Source organism: Hyperoodon ampullatus (genome assembly GCF_949752795.1).
Source record: "Hyperoodon ampullatus genome assembly, chromosome: 2".
Lineage (NCBI taxonomy): Eukaryota > Metazoa > Chordata > Mammalia > Artiodactyla > Ziphiidae > Hyperoodon > Hyperoodon ampullatus.
The window spans coordinates 77,528,694-77,552,382 of record NC_136915.1 but is presented as its reverse complement, the minus strand read 5'-3'; the positions used below and the strand labels follow the sequence as shown (position 1 = coordinate 77,552,382).

Sequence of the window (23,689 nt, the reverse complement as noted above, 5' to 3'; positions counted from 1 at the left end):
TTATGGGTACAGTTCAGTAGTGTTAAGTATTTTCACACTGTTGTGCAACAGATGGAGAATTTTTTTGTCTCACAAAACTGGAACTCTATACCCATTAAACAGTAATTCCCCCTCTCTCCTGCCTCCAGCCCGTGGCAGCCACCCATCTACTTTATTTCTATGATTTTGACTACTTTAGATACTTCATATGAGTGGAATCGTATAGTATCTGTCCTTTCATGACTGGCTTATTTCACTTTAGCATGATGTCCTCAAGGTTCATCCATGTTGTAGCAGGTGACAGGATGCTTCTTCTGCATCTCTTGGTATAAGATTTCTTGTTTAGCCTGTTGGTAGTAATAGATGACATTAATTCATTTTCAAATTTTGCACCAGCTTTGCATACTTGGAGTAAATCCAAATTGGCCATGGTATATAATTCTTTATACACTGTTGGATTTGATTTAATATTTTGAACATTTTTGCAACTATGGGCTATGTAGTTTCTAATTTTTGGACTAAAATGAGTCTTTGAATAAAAAATTGAATTTTTAAGAATAATTTATGTAGATAAACTGACCCAAAAGATTTTAGTAGTAATGTTATTGGTTTATTAGCTTCGGGGGCCAATTTCTAAATTCCAGAAATGGGTTGAGAATATACCAAATGCAAATAATCACAGCAGAGCTTGTCTCCATCTCTAAAGTTCACAACTCTAGAGGACCTAGAAAAACTGAAGCATAATTGCTGAGTTTCTCTGCTCCCTTCATCATCACTGCTGCATTTTTAGTTACATGGTCCTTAATTTAGCATTGAAGATTGATCACTTAACGAATGGGATCAGGTTTGTTATCACATTTACCCAGAGTCAGAATTCCTCAGAGCTCTCTGGTGAAATATTGGAACCCACTAGTAGGTCTGAAGATTCAGGAATCCAGCCGAATTATAAATTAATTACAACAGAATAAATTTTCTTTGGTTTAAGAAATCTAACGAAAGTCCAATACAGAATTGTCTGATAGTTTGTATGCACAGCCTATTTCAACATGGCTCTTAAGAGTCATTCTCATTCAATATTTTGAACTTGTCTGCCTCCTTCATTAGATTTTCAACTCATTTGAGAGTTGGAGTGTGTCATGTATGCAGTAAATACTTGTTGCATTCAAGAATAAGCTTAAATCCCAGGTAAACTGCTTCATACCAACAGGTGTTTCTCTTCAGAAGTAAAATGTGATTTTTTTAAATTGTCATTTTTGATGAAATCCCATTACACTCTTTTCTAAAAGACTTCCTTTAAGAGCTGTTGTGATGTTATGTCTAAAAGCTTATTACTATTAAACTTAATTAAGCTGGATTGAATTGATTTGGACTTTGGTTGAAACTGAAAAGGCTCTTTCTAAGCAGAAAATGATATTCCCCTTTTTTGTAGTATGTTCGCGGTTCAGACCCTGTGCTAAAGCTTTTGGACGACAATGGGAACATTGCTGAAGAACTAAGCATCCTCAAATGGAACACAGACAGTGTTGAAGAATTCCTGAGTGAAAAGTTGGAACGCATATAAATCTTGCTTAAATTTTGTCCTATCCTTTTTTTACCTTGTCAAATGAAATATTGCAGCACCTAGAAAATAATTTAGTTTTGCTTTTTTCCATTGATCAGTCTTTTACTGTGAGGCATTAAACATCTAATTAAAAGTTGAAGTGGCAGCACAACCCATGTTATGTAAGGAGTTGGCAAGCTTAACAAAACCCATTTTTTATAAGTTTCCATCCTCCATTTGTTGATACCACTAACAAAATGCTTTGTAATAGTCTTGTGGTTAATTATGCAAATGATAATTTGTGATAATTGGTCCAGTTTTACGAACAACAGATTTTTTAATTAGGGAGGTTAATAAGGGAGATGATTACTGTGCCTCACGTGCTGTGTGCTTTTTGAAAGTGAAGACAGAAAACTACAAAGCAAATAAGATATACCGAGCCTCAACAGATTGCCTGCTTCTCAGATCCTCTCATATTTTTGTATTACCCAGCTTTCCTTTTAATAGAAACGTTATAGCTTATAATGAATGCACTGCATAAAAACTGTATGGCTTCATTATTGTAAAACAGATTCAAGATTTACGGTAAGAGTGAAACATTCACACAAAGATTCGCATTAATGAAGACTACACAGAAAACCTTTTTGTGGATTTGTGTGGATCTGATATTTAGCAAATTTTTGTGCTTTACATTCTTACAGAAGAGTAAAGTTAAAAATTATCATTTGTAAGACCAGAATATAAATAAAACGTTTCAAAAATCTATCTGAATTTGAAATCTATTTGTTCTTCCATGTTTAAAAATGACATATTTCTCAGTGCATTTTCTTTTCATATAAGCCTTTTTTTTTAAGCTAAAAACACTAAAATGTCTACATTGTTTAAAATGTCTAACTTATTGTAGGTAATACTATTTTGTCTATGATTTTTTTATTTGTCAAAGTGCTTTCATTTATGAACACATTTTCATTTATATCATATAAGGAATTTCTCTTAAAATATAGTTTTCTAGAGGCTTCCCTGGTGGCACAGTGGTTGAGAGTCTGCCTGCCAATCCAGGGGACGCAGGTTCGTCCCCCGGTCTGGGAAGATCCCACATGCCGCGGAGCGGCTGGGCCCGTGAGCCATGGCTGCTGAGCCTGCGCGTCCGGAGCCTGTGCTCCACAATGGGAGAGGCCACAACAGTGAGAGGCCCGCGTACAAGCAAAAAAAAAAAAAAAAAAAATATATATATATATATATATATATATATATATATATATATATATATAGTTTTCTAGGAGCTATTAAAAATGATTTTTCCACTTCCCTGGTGGCGCAGTGGTTATGAATCCACCTGCCAATGCAGGGGACACGGGTTCGATCCCTGGTCCGGGAGGATCCCACATGCTGCAGAGCAACTAAGTCCATTCGCCACAACTACTGAGCCTGCGCTCTAGAGCCCACGAGCCACAACTACTGAGCCTGTGTGCCACAACTACAGAAGCCTGTGCGCCTAGAGCCTGTGCTCTGCAACAGGAGTAGCCACCACAATGAGAAGCCCACGCACCGCACCACAATGAAGAGTAGCCCCTGCTCGCCACAACTAGAGAAAGCCTGCCCACAGCAATGAAGACACAGCACAGCCAAAGATAAATAAATAAAAATAAATTTAAAAAATTAAAACATTTTTTAAATGATTTTTCTTTGCTTAACTTTCTATGTGATGAAAGTGACTTCTTAAAGGGTGATTCACTAAGAGCAGCATTCATCCAAATGACTTTAGGTCATTTAAACCTTACTAACTTAACAAATTGGTCTAATATCCTATTATGTCAGCTCAGTCTTAGGATAAATTCTTATAATCTGGAAACTTTTATTTTTTATTTTGAATTAAACTATCTTGATGAAGGATATTTGAAAGCCTTAAAGACAACTCTACCAGAAAATGTTTGTAGAATATTTAGCAAATGTCCATTATTCATCTTTACTGGCATTTTATGTCATGTCATTTTAAATTTTAAGACATTTTTTAAGCCAGCTTGAGAATGAAAAAATACTATGAGAAGTCCTGGCAAACAAACTGTGGTCTATTTTTGGTCATCCATAGTAATGCAGAGGGCCATCACTTTGATAGTACAAGGCCTTGGATGATGTATTAATCCCTAATGGTGGTTATTACTTCAGAGCAAAAGGGAGGTGAAGCCAATCATGAACAGTGGGAAAAAACAGCACGAGAAGAGTTGCTGCCACATACAGAAAAATAGTTGGATAGAAGGCGTGAAACTTCAGAACTTCTGGGATTGGCATAGAAAACTAATTGGACTATTCTCTGAGCAGGAAGAGCCAATCAAATGAGTATCTGGCACTGGGATTTAAAGCGAGAAGCCTGAAAAGTCTATTATATTCAAGTTATTATTAGAGATCAAAAGAGGCTGAAGAACCTTAAACTTTGAAGAACTTGAAGCTTTAAGTTCTTGAGTTGATGAATAAATGTGTTATCTACCAAGCTCCACTATTTTAATTGGGAGGTTTGAGTTAATTAGCCAATCCAACTGTTTTTCACCAATTCCAATCAACAGCTAAAACCTTTTTAAAGAAACAAATCTTGATTACCAAGAAAGGGGTGTATAAATACTGAGGCAAAAAAGTACCATTTTATAGCCGAATTTTGACATTTGATTAAGCTTATTCAAGTTCACAAATATGGATATGTAATAGTCAGTTGATATTTATAAATTTGCTCCCCCTGCCAGAATTATGTTACTTATAACCTAAAACAGTTAACGAGTTTCTAAATTCCTGAATTTGGCAAAAGCCTCTTACAAGGAGCTATGAGCAAGAACTGACATTTCCTGTTTTAAGAGGATTTGAGACTTGAAAGCCAGTCTAAAATTAAAGTTAATAAAATGCATAAAATATTTTTGAAAGCAAAACTGCAAAACTTTGGAAATTAAAATTGGCAGTAGCTAGCATGTGAAAGCATGTCTACAAATATGGGAAGTAGGAGTACAGACTACAGATATGAGCACAGCTAGGTATTTCTTTTACTTGAAAATTAAAGTATCTTTTAATTATATCCTGTGGTGACAGAGAACTTTTTTCTGGGAGGAGAGGGTCTGCGTTTGTGATCCAGAATTCAAATTAGACTTTTGCTGATTAAAATAAACATTTTACCTTCAAACTGGTCCTTAGCCCAGGAATCAGTAACATGAAACATTACCTAGAAATACGAAAGGAATAAAACTAAGAATTGTCTGAGACCTCTAAAACTAATTCTTTCCTGTGAGCCACTCCTGAAACAGACTATGAATATGTGCAGCATTTTATCTACCATTACGAAGAGATTGAAGTTTAGACCTTAAAATCCAAAACTTAAAAAAAAAACATTTTGGTAGAAAAACTAAGAGTTGATCCTTATTCACAAATTCTATATTTGCAAAGTCACCTACTTGTTCAAATGTAATTGTAACCCCACAGTCACAATATTCTTGGCACTTTTGAAGTCATCCGCGGATATGCGCAAGGCAGTGAAAAATTTGAGTGCCCCAGTGCACACATTCCCAGCCAAGGTCAGACAAAGTGACACTGCCTTGCTTCAGCTCATGCTGTGAACAAGCATCCTTTTCACAGTCTATTTAATGCCACATTTTTTGCATTTTTGTGCTTTTTGTTGGTGATTTCGCTCTTTAGAATGGCCCCCAAGCATAGTACTAAAGTGCTGTCTAGTGTTACTAATAAGTGCAAGAAAGCTGCGATGTGCCTTGTGGGAAAAACAAATGTTTTAGATGTTTTGTTCAGGCATGAGTTACAGTGCTGTTGGCCATGAGTTCATCGATAGTAAATCAGTTATTTTTAAAAAGGTGCCTTTAAACAGAAACACATAAAACAAGGTTATATATTGATAGGTTGGCAAAAATGTGACCAGAGGCTTCCAGGAATCTAACCCTTTGTATCCCCTAAGAGCAATGGTTCTGTGTTCGCCAATTCAGTGTTTGCAGTGACTTTATAGAACATAATAACTACTGTAAGTAATGAGGATTGACTAATTTACCATTTTTATTGAGACATAATTCACATATGAAATTCACCTACTTGAAGTATGCAATTCAATGGTTTTTTAGTATATTCACAGTTATCCAACCATCACTACAATCTGAATTTAGAATATTTTCATCACTCCAAAAAGAAATCCTATATGCATCGGCAGTCAATCCCACACCCACCTACCCTCAGTCCCTGACAACCTGTCTAGGTTGTCTCTATGGATTTTTGTCTATGGATTTGCCTATTCTGGACATTTCATATAAGCAGGATCACAATATGTGCCTTTTGTGTCTGTTTTCTTTCACTTAGCATGTCTTCAAGGTTCAACCATATTATAGCATGTATCAGTCCTTCATTTCTTTTTTGTGGCTGAATAATATTCCTTTATACAAATATACCATATTTTATCCATTATTTGGTAGACATTTGGGTTGTTTCCACTTTTTGGCAACTGTGAATAACACAGCTATATACATTGACATACAAGTTTTTGTGTGCAAATGTTTTCGTTTCTCTTAGATACATAACCTAGGAGTGGAATTCCTGAGTAATATACTATTAATGTTTAACTTTTTGAGGAACTGACAAACTTTTCCAAAGTGGCTACACCATTTTACATTCCCATCAGCAATGTACAAGAATTCTAATTTCTGCCCATCCTGTATTCTTCATCTCTCATTAAGGGTACTCATTTTACAGTCTTACCATCAGGGGCCATTGAGATGTGTTAATAAGCACTGTGCCCTCCACTAAATAGTCTTAAGACTGCAATTTCTTTTAATTCTTTAGATGGTATGTTTTATTCTCTCAATTTTTCCTGCCTCTTCTGCCTTCTGTCACTTTACTGGATTTTAATTCATTTTTCTCTTCCCCAGCTTCAGTCATGAAAAAAACTTTAATGTTCCCATATCTAATAGAGGACGCATTAAACAAATGAGAGGCAACCATTAAACAAATACAGCATTGCAATTATGGTAAAAGCAATGAAGAAAAAAGTTACTAGAAGAGAGTTATAAAGGGGACTAGTGAGTTCAGAGATTTCTGAAGGATGTGACATTTAAACCAAGGCCTGAAATATGAACAGAAGCTATTCAGGAAAAGAATAAATTGAAATGCCTTCCAATTAGAAGGTAGAGCACATGAAAAGACCCAGACTTAGTAGAAAGTCAGGCATTTCCACACACCTGAAAGAAGCCAATGCATCTGGAAACTAGTGAGCCTGAGGAGAGAATAGTAGAAAATGTGGTTGGGAAGGTAGGCAAGGAGGACCCAGTTGGTGCTGTCTTAAGAATTTAGCTGCATTCTAAGTTGCTTTTAGAATAAAACCAGAAAAGGAGAAAACCTCAAGCAGGGGAGGGACAAAATCCAGTAAGTTCAACTCTAAATGTCACAGTCAGCAACGATTGTTATGCCTACGTAAACACATAAGTGCTTTATCTAGTGCACTAATAACCTCTTTGGAAGCATCTAGTATACAATTCACTCTTTAAAACTACTCATCAACTTGCTTTGAGAACAAAAAGTCAAGCCTAAGCTAAAATGTTAAGTTTTATGAGATTCCAATGTTCATTTGTTTCTATGCTCAAAGGATTCTTAGAATATTCACTAGTTATGTGGACTCATAGGAGGTGCCTATTAATCCACACCACACTCGGGCAGTCCTCACCCCACCTTTAAGCTGAGCACTAATCTCAATTCTAGCTCCAAGGAAAGAACATGAAGCTCCAGCCTTGGAACTATGTGACTCAATATCTATGGCAGTCTTTCTGTCGCCACCTCTATTATAACTAGTACCAGGGTTCTTGGGTCTGGTTTTACCTCCTACCTACATTCAGGCTTTTGACCCAAGTCCCTGGCTCCTGTTACCTGATCTCCCACATCCTGAATACCTATATGACCCAACTAGACAGCTCTATCTGCCATTCCAGATTTTGAAATCTATTCTGGCCTGAATTGTGTTTCCATTTCTTCCTTCCTGGCTTGAACATCTGGACCTATAGCCCAGACTCTCTGATCTGATTTCAGATCCTAACCTAGTCCTGTGAGCAATGACTAATTCATCTACTTTTAAACTCACGTATCTCTACATCTTAGCCCAACAATACAGGACTCTTTCATTTTTCCCCATATAGAGTGAAATCGTTGTCCAGCCTTACCCCTTGCATATCTACTCAGAATCAGGAAGATCTTATCCCAAATGCCCAGCCCCAGATCCCAGCCAAGCTCTTCTGGTCTAGTTTCCATTGCTGGATAACAAACCATCCCAAAACTTAATGGTTTCAATATTTGTATATCTCTGTATAAACAAATAGGGAAAAAGGGATTCTATTGATTCTGTTTCTCTAGAGAACTCTAATATACATCTTGCAATACTCTGTGCATTAATGATTAACTTTCACTTATAAAGATTTGCAAGGAAAGGCTCAATGTAAGTCTAGACTATTATAGGCTCTTTATACAACCTATGTTCAGAGATTGTCAGACTGACATTTTTTCAATTTTAACAGAATTTTTGACAGGCTCCTCCTCATAGCCACCTAAGCCACAATGTCTTTGTCAAGGTGGTGGTGTTTTCCTCATTAGCAGTAACACATGAGATTGTGTTTATGTTTGACTGTACACAGTATATACCATCAAAGCTGATTAAATGAGTCATTTAACACTGTTTACAGGAAAAGACTTAACAGATGTCACAAAGAAGAAAGTCATCTTTTGAGTGTAAACAGTGATGTCAGTTGGTTCAGAAGTTTCTGAAAGGCAAAACAATACTGAGAAAAAAATGTTTTGTAACCGATTTGCAAACGGAAGGGGAAAAGTTACTGGGTAGTAAACTATCATGCTCTGGAAGAAAAAACCTCTTGTCAAATCAATGTAATCTTTTTGGCAGAGTTATTGGCCTACTAGGACAGGGGGAAACAATGGATGTAATCTGTCCTCAGTGTAGCCAGGTATTTTATCCTGTCTGACATTACATAGTTATTTGTAAACTAGGAAAAAATATGATCTAACACCTCAGTTTTTGAGTGGGTGCGTTTAAGAATGCTGAGGTATTTGTTCTCAGTTATTTTCAATAGATCATATCACCATAGAGCAAAGCAAGTGACATCTTCAGGTTTCCATCATGTATGACTTGCTAGAATCACGGCACTTGTTGGTAAGTAGCCAAGAGGGGAAAAGGTACCGACAATTGGGGATTCTCTTACTCCCTGTCATTTTTTCCCATCGGCGTCTGACTTTTGTTTCCCCTTCATGAGATGTCTCTTGGAATAGATGATACATTTGCTTCAGTCTCACACTCCCTGATGCCATCCGTGAAGGTAGTCCCTCTGCCCTCTCTTCTTAGTATTTTGCCTCATGTTGATTTCTCACGATCACTGGGTGCATTGGAGCTTTGTCTCTTCTGTGCCCTCATCACATGCTGAGGCAATGAGGGTTAGGAATTCAACATATGAATTTGGGGGGACTCAATTCAGCCCATAACACTGCCCGAAACCAAATTTCAGGGCAGTGAGGGGAGAAGTGAGCTGAAGAGAAATTGGGAGGTAGGAAGTAGAGACAACTGTTTGGAAAAACTTGAATAAGAGAGGAAGGAACTAGACTGGATTTGAGAGTCAAAGGAGAGAAACTTGAGTGTCTTATAAACAGAGGGGAAGATGCCAATGAAGAAGTAAAATGAAGGAGAAAGGCATTGGGTCAAATACATGTGTGGAGAGACTTGGCTTCAAGCAGCAGGGAGAGTGTGGAGGACAAGCATGAGGATGGGCAAGGGCTTAACATGGTAAGAGGACAATATGGGCAGTTTAGAGACCTCTGCTTTCTCAGTGACACAGGAGGCAAGGTTATTCATCTGGACTGGAGAAAGCAGACAAAGGCGTGAGTAATGGATTAGTAGAGAAGGTTTGGAATAGTTGCTGAGGAACGCAGAAGAGGAAGTAGATGAAGGACAGATCTAGAGTGACACTGATCCTCCTATTTGGAGTCTAGCCCTGGATCGTGGCTGACCTACTGTGTGAGTTTGGCTCAAGTTTCTAATTATTCTTTTTCATGTTCTTCTCATCTGTGAAATAGGGTTAATAATAGCTACAGTGAACACTCTACATTATTATGAGGATTAAATAAGAAAGTGGTTAAATTTTCAGTGACACTATTAGTAGCATTCCAGTTCTTGCATTACTCAACACTGGCACCCTGGTTTAGCAAACTGATTCTAACATCTCATTTTCTTTATTCAATTGTTGCCTGGGCCATTTATCAAGGCAATCATTGTCTGATTGCATAGATTTGATGATGGTATCCCCATTTCCCATTCAAAAGTTAAGCCAGAAGGTATTTCCTTGCCCATTTAGTCTTAACTATTCCCAGAACATCCCAAATAAAGCCTGTTTTTTCCTCAAAGAAAATAAAACATACACATACCAAGACATTTTCAAATTAAAATAGGCACTAAACAGACAGATTTCTGCCAAGAATTACCTCTGCTCTACTCGAAGCTGGTTTACAGGATTGTAAACTGAGACCAGCCTTTGCTTCTTACTCTACAGGGGCAATGAGTCAGGATTTCCTGAAATTAAGCAATCCTGTAAAATGCATTAGTGGCTTCTAGAAGACCTCATGCGCTTCCTTGTGCCAAGAAATTAACCTGTTTAGTTCTTGGCATCTCTTTCGTTTCCCCCAATGACTTAGTTAAGATCCTTCAATCAGTCTCGGAGTCAGTATGACAATGTAGCTAAGATTCAATGAAAGATTGTTTTTTTCTAGAAACATAAGTCTGGTGATGATAGCTGCATTTCAGTGAGAAGGTTGGATTCTAAGTCTGAATCATTATTTTTTTTAGTCAAAACTACACTGGCTACTAGTCCTAGTTCAATTCCTTGCATTGCTTAACCCAACTATAATCTAGTTTTGTCCCACCTCAAACAGTAATCTAATTGCTAACTCCTTGTTCTCATTCTATTTGAAATTTCTGTACCGACTTCACTTCCATCTTAGAACACCTTTCGCTTTCAAAACACCACTTTTTCCTAGTTCTCTTCTAACCTTCATTGTTACCTCTCCTCTGCCTACCCCACAGATACTGCAAGTTGTCCCTCATTGCCCCTCCTCTCTGTCAAGTGTTAGGAATTCAAATGGCAGCAGGGGCCAGGCGGGTAACAACAAGGTCAGATATAATTAATCGGGAGTGATAAGAACTCTGGCAAAGAGACAAGGCATACTCCATGTAAAAGCAACCACAGTGGAAAATTTTTTAAACGCCATCTTAGCCAAAAACCCTTTCATTGGGCTTCCCTGGTGGCGCAGTGGTTGAGAGTCCGCCTGCCGATGCAGGGGATGCAGGTTTGTGCCCCGGTCCTGGAAAATCCCACATGCCGCGGAGCGGCTGGGCCCATGAGCCATGGCCGCTGAGCCTGCGCATCCGGAGCCTGTGCTCCACAACGGGAGAGGCCACAACAGTGAGAGGCCCGCGTACCGCAAAAAATAGTAATAATAATAATTTAAAAATAATAATAAAAATAAAAGAGCACCAAGAGAGCTCTCAACCCTTCATCCACGTGAGGACACAAGAAGACGTCATCCGTGAACCAGGAAGCCAGCTGTCTCTCACCAGACACCAAATCTGGTGATCCTGGACTTCTCAGCCTCCAGACTGTGAGAAATAAACTTATGTTTTTTGGCCACTCAGTCTGGATGCTTTGTTACAGCAGCCCAAACTGACTAAGGTAATCTCATTCTTCTAACGGATGGCATTTCAAATTTGCTCTGTACAATTTAGTGTTTGAATATATCCCACACTGGTGATATCCATTCAGTTTTCAGGAAAAGACATAGTCGACTGTTAGGTTCTTTGCTGCTCCTAGCACATTTGGTTGCTCAGTGAACACTGAAACTCAAGTGGACACTTATAATATCTGCAACTTGCCAGAAGGAGCTCCACTAAATGTTTTGAGATCAGGACTGCAGTGTTCAGCTTTCAAATAAGTCGGCTTAATCCCAGGAAAGTCTGACTAACTGCAAAAAATTAGTCAGAAAATATAGAGTAAGTAGTCCTGATCCAAGGAACATAAGATCCTCCTTAGAGCAAAGTCATTTCCAAAGAAGAGTGATAAATTCCCTCAGTAGGAACATTTGGGACTGACTTTTCTAAACATCCAGTTCTTCCCCTCCACACAACAAACCCTCACTCCAATTTTTACATGGACTGAGTAAGAGCTCTTCTATAGGGTTGTAAGCATTTGTGGATGACAGCCTCTGGGATCATTTTGTCCTGCAGTCACTCAAATGAGTGTTTTAGTCTCTTGTGGACCACTTGCTCTAAGGCAAAGACTCGTGGGAGTACTTGCTTCTCCTCCGTGACAAGAAGGAGATAAACACCAGTTAAAATCCAACTTCTGGGCTTCCCAGGTGGCACAGTGGTTAAGAATCCGCCTGCCAATTCAGGGGACACGGGTTCGAGCCCTGGTCTAGGAAGATCCCGCATGCCGCGGAGCACCTAAGCCCGTGCGCCACAACTACTGAGCCTGCGCTCTAGAACCCGCGAGCCACAACTACTGAGCCCACGTGCCACAACTACTGGAGCCTGCATGCCTAGAGCCCATGCTCTGCAACAAGAGAAGCCCTACAATGAGAAGCCCACACACTGCAATGAAGAGTAGCCCCCTCTCACCGCAACTAGAGAAAGCCCACGTGCAGCAACGAAGACCCAACACAGCCAAAAATAAATAAATAAAATAAATAAATTTATTTTAAAAAAATCCAACTTCTGTGGCAACACATGACCCCAAACAACCAGCAGTTGTAGAACAGACCTAGAAAGAGGATTTTTCCCCCTAAAATTTCTATTTAGTGACAGAAATGACCAGGTTTTCCACCATTATGCAATCTGTGACCTACTAGATTAATTAAGATCATATTTTATCAAATGGAAACTTGTATCAGGACTCTTCCCATTGTAAATTACTCAAACTAAGCCAAAAGGGGAATTTAATGGCAAACCTAACTGAAAAGTCCCAAGGTTGTCTGGCTTTAGGTATGGTCTAGGGTAGGAGCAAGCAAACTATAGCTCATTGCCTGTTTTTGTAAATAAAGTTTTATTGGCACACAGACATGCTTGTTCTTTCAAGTATTGTCTATGGCTACTTTCAAGCTACAACAGCAGTACTGAGTACTTGCAAGATAGACCTTATAACCAGCAAAACCTAAAGTATTTGTTATGTGGCTCTTTCTAGAAAAAGTTTGCTAGCTCCTAACTTAGGGGCTCAGGTGATGTCATCAGGATTCTCTAAGCTCTTGCCTTTGGATCCTCTGAGATGGCTTCACTTTTGGGTGTCACATGTATCTCCAGCATCTCCATGCTGATTTCATTCCTTTCTGCTAACAGTCTTAGTTGAGAAGAACACTTCTTTTCCAGTAACTCTTGCCAAAATCCTAGGGTTTACTCTAAACTGACGAGTTGGATGACGTACCCATCTTTGGGTTGATGCCTTATGGGTAGGAGGATGGACTTTTCACTGATTGGCTTAGGCCTGGGTCACACCATCCTGGTGCTGGGGTTGGATCAGTCACCACAAGCAACAGGGACTAGGAATAAGGGAGAGGTTCTCCAAGGGGGAAGAATGCCAGCTTCCTAGCAAAATCTACAAATGTCCGTTATGAGACTTTTCCCTGGTTGGTCACATTCTGGTCTTGGACATTTCTCAAAGTATGTCAATGAACTGTTTGCATAATTTTAGAGATCCTTAAACAGAGTTACTATTAATAATATCCAGCTGTTATTGATGAGGTTTCAGTGCCAGATACAATACTAAGTACTTAATAAATATTATATTGTTTATCCTCCCAACAGCTATAAACATTAGGCATTTTTATTTCCAATTTACTAATGAGGCAAATAAGGATGAGAGATTTAACAATAAATTGGCCTAAAAGTCCCACAATCAGGATTGGAACCTAGAGCTGTCTAAGTGTGAACTTGAACTGTGCTGCCCTGCCTCCCCACCGTAGCCTCCCATTTCTGGGAATTTCCTACTATACCCTCTGTGCCTAAATAGTGCTTGAGCACTGAACTGGTGACCAACAGGCCTGAGTTCTAGTGAACTCAACTCTGCCATTAACTCACTGGGTGACTTTTAGCAAGTTACTTAATCAGTTTTTGGAATCTCGGTTTCCTCATCTGTAAAATGAACAGTTTAAACTACCAGTGACATTCAAACTATGTTCTACTAGCAGAGGGGCTTCTGTGGCAGTGCCTTAGAGTTTGCCATAGAGACTGAGGGACACTCAGCAAGTGCTCATTCCACACTCATCCAATTTCATCTCCATTGCTCTCCATTGGGCTCCTTCTTAAGTCTAATATATAAAGAATAAACATTTCTGTTGCAAAAAAAAATTAACCATGGGACTAGAAGACCTTCAAGATCTGTCACTATTCTCTGCTTGTTCTTGCACTTCCCTCTCCCTGTTTGTGTCCTGGCAGGCTGGCCTGTGTGGATGGACTACATCAACAGGTTTCCTGTGCTCTGGCTTCCTGTTGGGTTCAGCCAATAGGAAAGTAGCAGAAAAGGGATGAAAGGACAGAGAGGTTAGGGTATTGATTCCCCTGGATCAGTGGCTAGGTTCAAAGACCACAGCTACAGTTGGTGGCCCCCTCCATCAGCTCTGTTTGGGTTTGGAAAACTGCTCCATTCTCTACCCCAATCCCATCTAGGAGTAGTAATAGTTCATTGCTCTCACTAGCCCTGGGGTACACTGCCATCCCTTGGAATCTTGCTGCAATGATAGTGTGTCTGGTTTATGTAGCTACTGTTGTAAATAGTCCCTTCTTTAAGTACTCCTCACTGGAAAAGGTGGCAAAGTAGGAGGACCCAGAACTCATTTCTACCCATGGACACACCAAGACTACAACTACTTACAGAGTAACTATCTATGAGAACCACCTAAAGACTAACATAAAAGATTTTCCACAACTAAAGACATAAAGGAAAAAACCACTATGAAACAGGTAGGAGGGACAGAGATGTGGTACAGTCAGGAGTCCCACCCCTGGGTCACTGACCCACAAATGGGAGGAAATCACAATTGAAGAAGTTCTCTCCAGGGAGCAAAGGGACTGAACTCCACACTCCACAGCCCAGGGGGCCCAAATGGGAAAAGTGAGAATGCCTGGCTTCGAAAACCAGTGGGGCTTACATTTGGAAGACCCAGAAGGCTACAGGAAACAGATTCTTCTCTGAAAGGGCTCATTCAAAATCTCACACACTCCAAGTCCCAGGGCAGAGGCAGTAGTTTAAAAGGAGTCTGAGTCAGACCCACTTGCTGATCTTGGAGAGCTTCCCAGAGAGACAGGAGGTAACTGGGACACCCCCTGGGGATGGAGATGTTAGCAGGCCTTTTCAAGTGGTGTTTAACTGCAATAACACTGGCACTTGAAAGAGCCATTTTGGAACACTCCCTCTAGCCTGTTAGTACCAGGCCCTCCCACCAGTGGGCTAGCACCAGTGCCCCTCCTATGCAGCCAACAGAGCAGGAAGCCTATCCCTCCCTCCAGTGTACCCACAGCCACCACACAAGGCATAGCCTCACAGCCAACCAGGCCAGAGGCCAGCCCTGCCTACCAGCACACTCACAGTAGTTGGCCGACCAAAACAGAAGGGTGCACACAGCCCACATAGGGACACCCCTAGAACATAGAACTATGGTGACCAGAGGGGAGCATGCTGTTGGGTCCCATAGAATGTTTTCTACATATGGCCACTTCTCCAAAACTGGGAAATGTAACCAACCTATTTAACACATACAAAGAAACACAGAGAATTGGGCAAAATGAGACAGAGGAATATGTTCCAAATGAAGGAACCAGACATAACCTCAGAAAAAGAACTAAATGAAGTAGAGATAGCAATCTACTTGATAAAGAGTTCAAGGTAAAGATGCTCCATGAAGTTGATAAGGATGCTCAACAAACTTCATAAAGATAAAGATGCTCTTATTTTTAAAGATAAAGAATCTCAATGAACTTGAAAGAATGAATAAACACAGAATTTCAACAGAGTTAGAAAATATAAAGGACCAAACAGAGTTGAAGAATACAATAACTGAAATAAAAAATACACCAGACAGAATCAGCAGTAGATTGGATGCTACAGAGGAATGAATCAGCAATGTGGAAGACAAAGTAGTGGAAATCACACAAGCTGAATAGAAGAATTTTTAAAAATGATAGTTTAAGAAACCTCTGGACAACATAAAGCTTACTAACATTCACATTATAGGGGTTCCAGGAAAAGAAGAGAGAACAAAAGGGGCAGAAAACTTCTTATTTAAAGAAATAATAGCTGAAAAATTTCCTAGTCTGGGGGGGAAGAAAAAAACCAGACATCCAAGTCCAGGAATTACAGAGAGCCCCAAACAAGATGAATCCAAAGAGGTCCACATTAAGACACATTCTAATTAAAATGGCAAAAATTAAAGATAAAGAGAATCTTAAAAACAGTAAGATAAAAATAACTAGTTATGCACAAGGGAATGCCCATAATACTTTCAGCTGGCTTAGCAGAAATTTTACAGTCCAGAAGGGAGTGGCATGGTATATTCAGTGTCAAAAGGAAAACAAAAACAAAAACCTATAACTAAGAATACTCTACCTGGCAAGGTTCTCATTCAGATTTGAAGGAGAGATAGTCCTTCAGACAAGCAAAAGCAAAAAGAGTTCAGCACCACTAAGATGGCATATAAGAAATGTTAAAGAGATTTCTCTAAGAGGAAAAGAAAAGGCCACAACTAGAAATATAAAAATTATGAAAGGAAAAAAATCTCACTGGCAAAAGCAAACATACAGCAAAGGTAGTAGATCAACCACTTACAAACCTAGTAGGAAGTTTAAAAAACAAAAGTAGTAAAATCACCTATATCCATTATGAGTAGTTAAGGGGTACACAAAACAAAAAAAGATGTAAACTATGACAGAAAACACTAATGTTGAGGGAGAAAAGAGTGAAAATGTAGGATGGTTTGACTGTGTTTGAACTTGAGATCAACTTGAAAAAAATCAACATAATCATGTATAAACTATACATTATGTATGAACCTCAGCTATTCACAAACCAAAAACCTACAATAGATACATACAAAAAGAGACAGAGAGAGAGAGAGAGAGAGAGAGAGAGAGAGAGAGAGAAGGGAATCCAAAAGAAAGCAAAAGAAGAAACACAAAAGAACTACAAAAATAACCAGAAAAAAAATTAACAAAATGGCAATAAGTACCTACCTATCAATAATTACTTTAAATATAATGGGCTAAATTCTCCAATCAAAAGGCATGGAGTGGCTGAATGGATAAAAAGAAAAAAGACCCATATATATGCAACTAGAAGAGACTCACTTCAGATCTGAAGACACACAGACTGAAAGTGAGCGAATGGAAAAAGGTAATCCATGTAAATGGAAATGAAAACCTGAGGTAGCAATACTTATATATCTGACAAAATGAACTTTAAAACAAAGACTGTAAAAAGAGACAAAGAAAGACATTACATAATGACAAAGGGGCAATGCAACAAGAAGATATAACAATTATAAATAGATATGCACCCAACACAGGAGCACCTAAATACATAAAACAAACATTAACAAACATAAAGGGAGAAACTGGCAGTAATACAATAATTTTAGGTGACTTCAACACACCACTTACATTAATGGACAGATCGTCCAAACAGAAAAATCAATAAGGGAATTCTGGCCTTAAATGACACATTAGATTATCCATATAATAGATATATACAAAATAGATATACACAAAACATTTCACCCCAAACCAGAAGACTAGAAATTCTTTTCAAGTGCACATGGAACATTCTCCAGGATAGATCACATGCTAGGCTACAAATCTCAAATTTAGGAAGACTGAAATCATATCAAGCATCTTTTCTGACAATACCAACATGAGACTAGAAATCAACTGCAAGGAAAAACTGCAAAAAACACAAACACATGGAGGCTAAACAACATGCTACTAAACATCCAATAGATCACTGAAGAAATCAAAGAGGAAATCAAAAAATATGTAGAGACAAATGAAAACAAAAACATGATGATCCAAAACCTACAGGACACAGCAAAAGCAGTTCTAAGAGGGAAATTTATAGCAATACAAGCTCACCTCAGGAAACAAAAATCTCAACCTAACCTTACACCTAAAGTAACTAGAGAAAGAACAACAAACAAAACCCAAAGTTAGTAGAAGGAAAGAAAGCATAAAGATCAGAGCAGAAATAAATAGGACTTAAAAGAAATTGAAAAGATCAATGAAACTAAGATCTGGTTCTTTGAAAAGATAAAGAAAATTGATAAAATTTAGCTAGACTCCTTAAGAAAAAAAAAGGGAAGCTGCTGCATAGCACAGGGAGATCAGCTCGGTGCTTTGTGATGACCTAGAGGGATGGGATAGGGAGGGTGGGAAGGAGGCTCAAGAGGGAGGGTATGGAGATATATGTATACATATAGCTGATTCACTCTGTTGTACTGTAGAAACTAACACAATATTGTAAAGCATTTATACCCCAATAAAGATGTGAAAAGAAAAAAAGAAAAAAGATCACCAAAAACTAAAAAATAAAAAGAGAGCGAGAGAGAGGGCCCAAATAAAGAAAATCAGAAATAAAAGAGGAGAAGTTAAAACTGGCACCACAGGAATACTAAGGATCATAAGAGATTACAACAAACAAGTATATGCCAATAAAAGGGACAATCCAGAAAAAATCAATAATTTCTTAGAAATGTACAATCACCCAAGACTGAATCAGGAAGAAACAGAAAATATGAACAGGCTGATTTCCAGTAATGAAATTGAACCAGTAAAAAAAAAAAAAAAAAAAAAAACTCCCAACAAAAGTCATGGACAAAATGACTTCACTAGTGAATTCTACCAAACATTTGGGAGAGTTAACACCTACACTTCTGAAGTTATTCCAAAAAAATCAAAGAGGAAGAAACATTTTAGAACTCATTCTATGAGGCCATCAGCACCCTGATACCAAAGTCAGACAAAGATATCACACAAAAAAGAATATTACAGGCCAATGGCACTGATGAAATAGATGCAAAAATCCTCAACAAATTATTAGCAAACTGAATCCAATAATACATTAGAAGGACAATACACCATGAACAAGTGGGATTTATCCCAGGGATGCAAGGGTGGTTCAATCCCCGCAAATCAATGTGATAAACTCATTAAACAAATTGAATAATATTACATGATCTCAAAAGGTGCAGAAGATATTTTGAAAAATTTCAACATCTATTTATGATAAAAACTCTCAGAGTGGGTATAGAGGAAACATACCTCAACATAATAAAGGCCATATATAACAAACCCACAGCCAACATCATACTCAATCGTGAAAATCTGAAATCATTTCCCCTAAGATCAGAACAAGAGAAGGATGGCCACTCTTGCCACTTTTATTCAACATAGAGTTTGAATCCTAGCCACAGCAATCAGAAAAAAATAAAAGGAATCCAAATTAGAAAGAAGTAAAACTCTCATTGTTTGCTGAGGACCTGATACTATGTATAGAAAGTTCTAAAGACCTAACTAAAAACTATTCAAATAAATGAATTTAGTAAATTTGCAGGATACAAAATTAATATACAGAAATCTGTTGCATTTCTATACACTACTAACAAACTATCAGAAAGAGAAATTAAGAAAACACTTCCATTTACTATTGCATCAAAAAGAATACCTAGGACTAAATCTAACCAAAGGAGCCAAAGACTTGTACTCTGAGAACTATAAGACATTGATGAAAGAAATTGAAGATGACACAAATGAAGGAAAGATATATTGTGCTCATGACTGGAAGAATTAATACTGTTAAAATAACCACATTACCCATGGCAATCTATAGATTCAATGTTATTTCTATCAAAATACTAAGGACAATTTTCACAGAACTAGAATAATCCTAAAATTTGTATGGAAACACAAAAGTCCCTGGAGAGTCAAAACAATCTTGAGAAAGAAGAACAAACCTGATGGTATCACATGCCCTGATTTTAAACTATACTACAAAGCTACAGTAATTAAAACAGTATGGTACTGGCACAAAAACAGACATGTAGATCAATGGAACAGATTAGAGAGTCCCCATATAAACCCATGCTTATGTGGTCAATTAATCCATACAAAGGTGGCATGAATACACAGCTGGGAAGAGATAGCCTCTTAAATGGTGCCGGGAAAACTGGAGAGCTACATTCCAATGAGTCAGATTTGACTACTTTCTCACACCATATACAAAAATAAGCTCAAAATGGATTAAAAACTTAAATGTAAATTCTGAAACCATAAAACTCCTAAAACATATGCTCTTTGACATTGGTCTTAGCAATATTTTTTTGGTTCTGTCTCCTCAGGTAAGAGCAACAAAAGTAAAAATTAACAAGTGGGACTATATCAAACTAAAACATTTTGCACAGCAAAGGAAACTATCAACAAAACAAAAAGGTTGCCTACTAATGGGAGAAGACTTCTGCAAGTTATATATCTGATAAGGGGGTAATATCCAAAATATACAAAGAACTCACAAAACAACATTAAAAAAACCGAACAACTTGATTAAAAAATGGGTAGACAATTTGAATAAACATTTTCCCAAAGAAAACAGACAGATGGCCAAGAGACATATGAAAAAATGCTCAACAGCACTAATCATCAGGGAAATGCAAACCAAAACCACAATAAAATACCACCTCACACCAGTCATAATGGCTATCATCAATAAGACAATAAGTGTTGATGAGGATGTGGAGAAAAGGGATCCCTCATGCACTGTTGGTGGAATTGTAAATTGATGCAGGCACTATGGAAAACAGCATGGAGGTTCCTCAAATTAAAAATAGAACTGCCATGTGAGCCAGCAATTTCGCTTCTGGGTATTTACCCAAAGAAGTGAAATTGGGTAAATTCTAACAAACACTAATTGGAAAAGACATATGCACACCAATGTTTATTGCAGCATTATTTACAACACCCAACATATGGAAGCAACATAAGTGTCCATTGATAAATGAACTGATGAAAGAAGTGTGGTACATGTACAGTGGAATATCATTCAGCCATAAAAAATGAAATCTTGTCATTTGTGACAACATGGATGGATCTAGAGTGTATTATTCTAATTGAAATAAGTCAGAGACAAATGCCATATGAACTCACTTATATGTAGCATCTGAAAAACAAAACAAAAAAATGAAAACAGACTCAGATACAGAGAACAAACACGTGGTTGCCAGACTGGGGGTGGGGGGTACAAAACTCCAGTTATAAAATAAATAAGCCACAGGGATGTAATATACAGTATAAGGAATATGGTCAATAATATTGTAATAACTTTGTATGGGGACAGATGGTTACTACATTTATCACGGTGATCATTTCATAATGTACGCAAATGTCAAATCACTACGTAGTACACCTGAAACTAACATAATATTATATGTTAACTATATTTTAATTTAAAAAGTATAAAAGTTAAAGAAATATTAAAAACACTCATTTACCCATTTTGAGTGGACTATCAGAATTCTGCCTGTATAACCTTTCAGACTTCAGGATCTATAACTCTGTGCATAGTAAACTTACGTTCACCTATGCCACTTTTATATCCATTTCCACACCACTTGAATGCCTGCTAAATGGCAGGCACATTTGACAGTGGAGAGTTCCTTTAGTGCTAACATTCTTCTGGCTTATGACTCAAAACCATACATCAGAAATTATTTTCATGCCCTTTTTTAAAGCAGAAGTAGGTGAAAGCAAAAAAACAAAACAAAACAAACAGAATAAAACAAAACAAAAAACCCTGATGTTTGGGGATTTCTTTCAAAATATTTAAAAAGATAAGCACATACTTTTCCCAATCACTATTGCTCTTATTCCTTCACTCTTCCATTTAAACATTTATGGAGTACTAGTATCCTGGACACTGGCTTGGTCCTGGAAATACCAAGCCAGCTAAAGTGTCAAGATTTCACAGACCCATGAGGGAAAGAAAGACAATAAAAGGGGGAATTTATCTATCATAGTTTACTCAGAGGGGAATACCCATTCGTGGAATGATTCACTTTCAAGCACTGAGATATCCTGCAGCATTCAAGATGGCTCAGTATCTTTCAATAAAGATTGCAATGAAAATGTGTCTGGTTAATAATCTGAAAATAAATTTTACTTAAAATGTAATCTGTCTCTTAATAAATTCTCATTCATTTAGATTCTACTGACTCAGGTTTTTAAGTAATTCATTCAAATATTCATATTCACTATTTCTAAGTATGGTAATTCCTCTGCAGATCATCAGAGTCTTTTGCATTAACATAAGGAATTCAATCTAAAATTTGGGGTTAGTTAAGACAAATATAAAAATAATTAAATTATAATGGGAAGATAAGAGAACTATGAGCAGTACTGATACTCAGTTTAAAAAAAAGGTTGAGGAGTAAGGAGATAATATTTGAATTGTGAGGGCCAAGGGGAACTGGTTGGTAGAGCTTGGAAGAATGTTCCAGATGAAGAGAACAACATGACCATAGGCCTGTCAGCGGGAAATTACAGGATGTGCTTCAGCTACTATGTAATATTGATAGTTTAGTTTGGCTAATGTAGGTGTGGGAGCCTTCTGTTTTTGCCTGTCAACCACAGTCACTCATCCTTCTTCTACTGGAATGATATTCTATATTGTACTTTAAGAATAACCCCTCCCTGGATTTATCCCATCAGTTGTGAGAGATTGACAAACTTCAGCTTCAAATGTGGGCCCAACTGGGCTCAGTTAATCAGCATAATCTAGCCCCGTGGCCAAAGTGATTGGTTCAATGATGGGCATGTAACTCAGTTTGGACCAATGAGAATCAGATGCAGGACTGGTTTTTGAATGTGGCAGAGTTCTATCCAGATTCAACTGTGAGTTCTCTTTCCACTGATTTGAAATTAAGAGGACGTAGAGGCAGGAGCTGCTGCAGCCAGCTTGTGACCATGAAGGGAAAGCCTAAGAACACAGCCAGCACAGAGGAAAGCCATCCTAAAGGTAGAAAGATAAAACCTAGTTTCTTATCAGTCTACTCCTGAAGTTGAAATCATCCTTGAGTATTTCATTAACCAACAAACTATTACATCAATGAATTCCCTTCATTTCCTAAGCCACTTTTAACTAGGATTTCTATGTCTACTTAAAAACATAAGAAAAGAATCAAGACTGGGAAGATAGTTTGAAACCAGAGTAAAAAAGACTTTGAATACCAGATTTTGAACTAGATTCAATAGCAAAAATTTTTAGCAAAGATTGACATAATTCTTTGATTTCCCTTTAGGCTGTACAAAGCAGTTTTACATAAATTATCTTATTGAATTTTTAGTTTCCCAGTGTAAGGAAATGGAGTCCGAGACAGGCTAAATGACTTGCTTTAAAATCACGCAGCTCATGAAATAGCAGAGTGTCAACCCTGGATTTTTCGATTCTGAATCCACGTTGCTAAGACTAAAGCTGTCTCACCAACATGCAAAAACAAACAGCCAACCAAGAAAACAAACAAAAAATACACTGAATCTGAAGATCTGAGGATCCTTACCACCAAGATACCTTTCTGATTTCATGACCTGTCAGTGTTGGAATTCATGTTTGGACAGAATGAGGTGATGCTGGTATAGATCTCTTCTGATCCTAGGAATCATCTAGAGTGTATTGCCATGGAAAGATGGGCTTCAGGTACATAAAATACTTTACTCCTTATCAGTATGGCCACTGGGCAATTCACTTAACATTTCCTCATTTGTAAAATGGTAATGACAATTGCTACCTCACTGGGTCTATATGAAAACTGAATATGTAAAGCTCCTGGCACAAAATAGGCATCAGAAAAAGTTAGGTCTCTTTATTATGGAAGGTAATGGAAGCAGGTTTTTGAATCAGACAGTCTTGGGTTTAACTCTTGACTCTGTTCCTAACTAGCTATATGCACCCAGCTGGACACTAGCTCCCTGGAGGGTAGAGACCGTGTCTGTCCTTATCTCTGCTGAATCCGCAGTGGCCCTAGGAGGCTGTCAGCAAATGCTTAAACAAATTTAAGTGACAAGGTTCCTAAGCTTTA

At 37.9% G+C, this 23,689-nt stretch overlaps 1 protein-coding gene across 2 annotated transcripts in view; it reads left to right on the top strand.

The window, feature by feature from the left end:
* SELENOF (selenoprotein F) overlaps window positions 1-2,276 on the top strand; it is a gene marked incomplete at its 5' end in the record, with an annotated part of 37,416 nt that extends 35,140 nt beyond the window's left edge. For both annotated transcript variants that reach the window (XM_079697446.1, XM_079697445.1), the window contains one exon: window positions 1,409-2,276. In XM_079697446.1, the coding sequence (XP_079553572.1) occupies window positions 1,409-1,467 (59 nt within the window). In that variant the 3' untranslated portion in view covers window positions 1,468-2,276. The remainder of the gene's footprint in view (window positions 1-1,408) is intronic.
* Window positions 2,277-23,689: the final 21,413 nt, after the last annotated feature.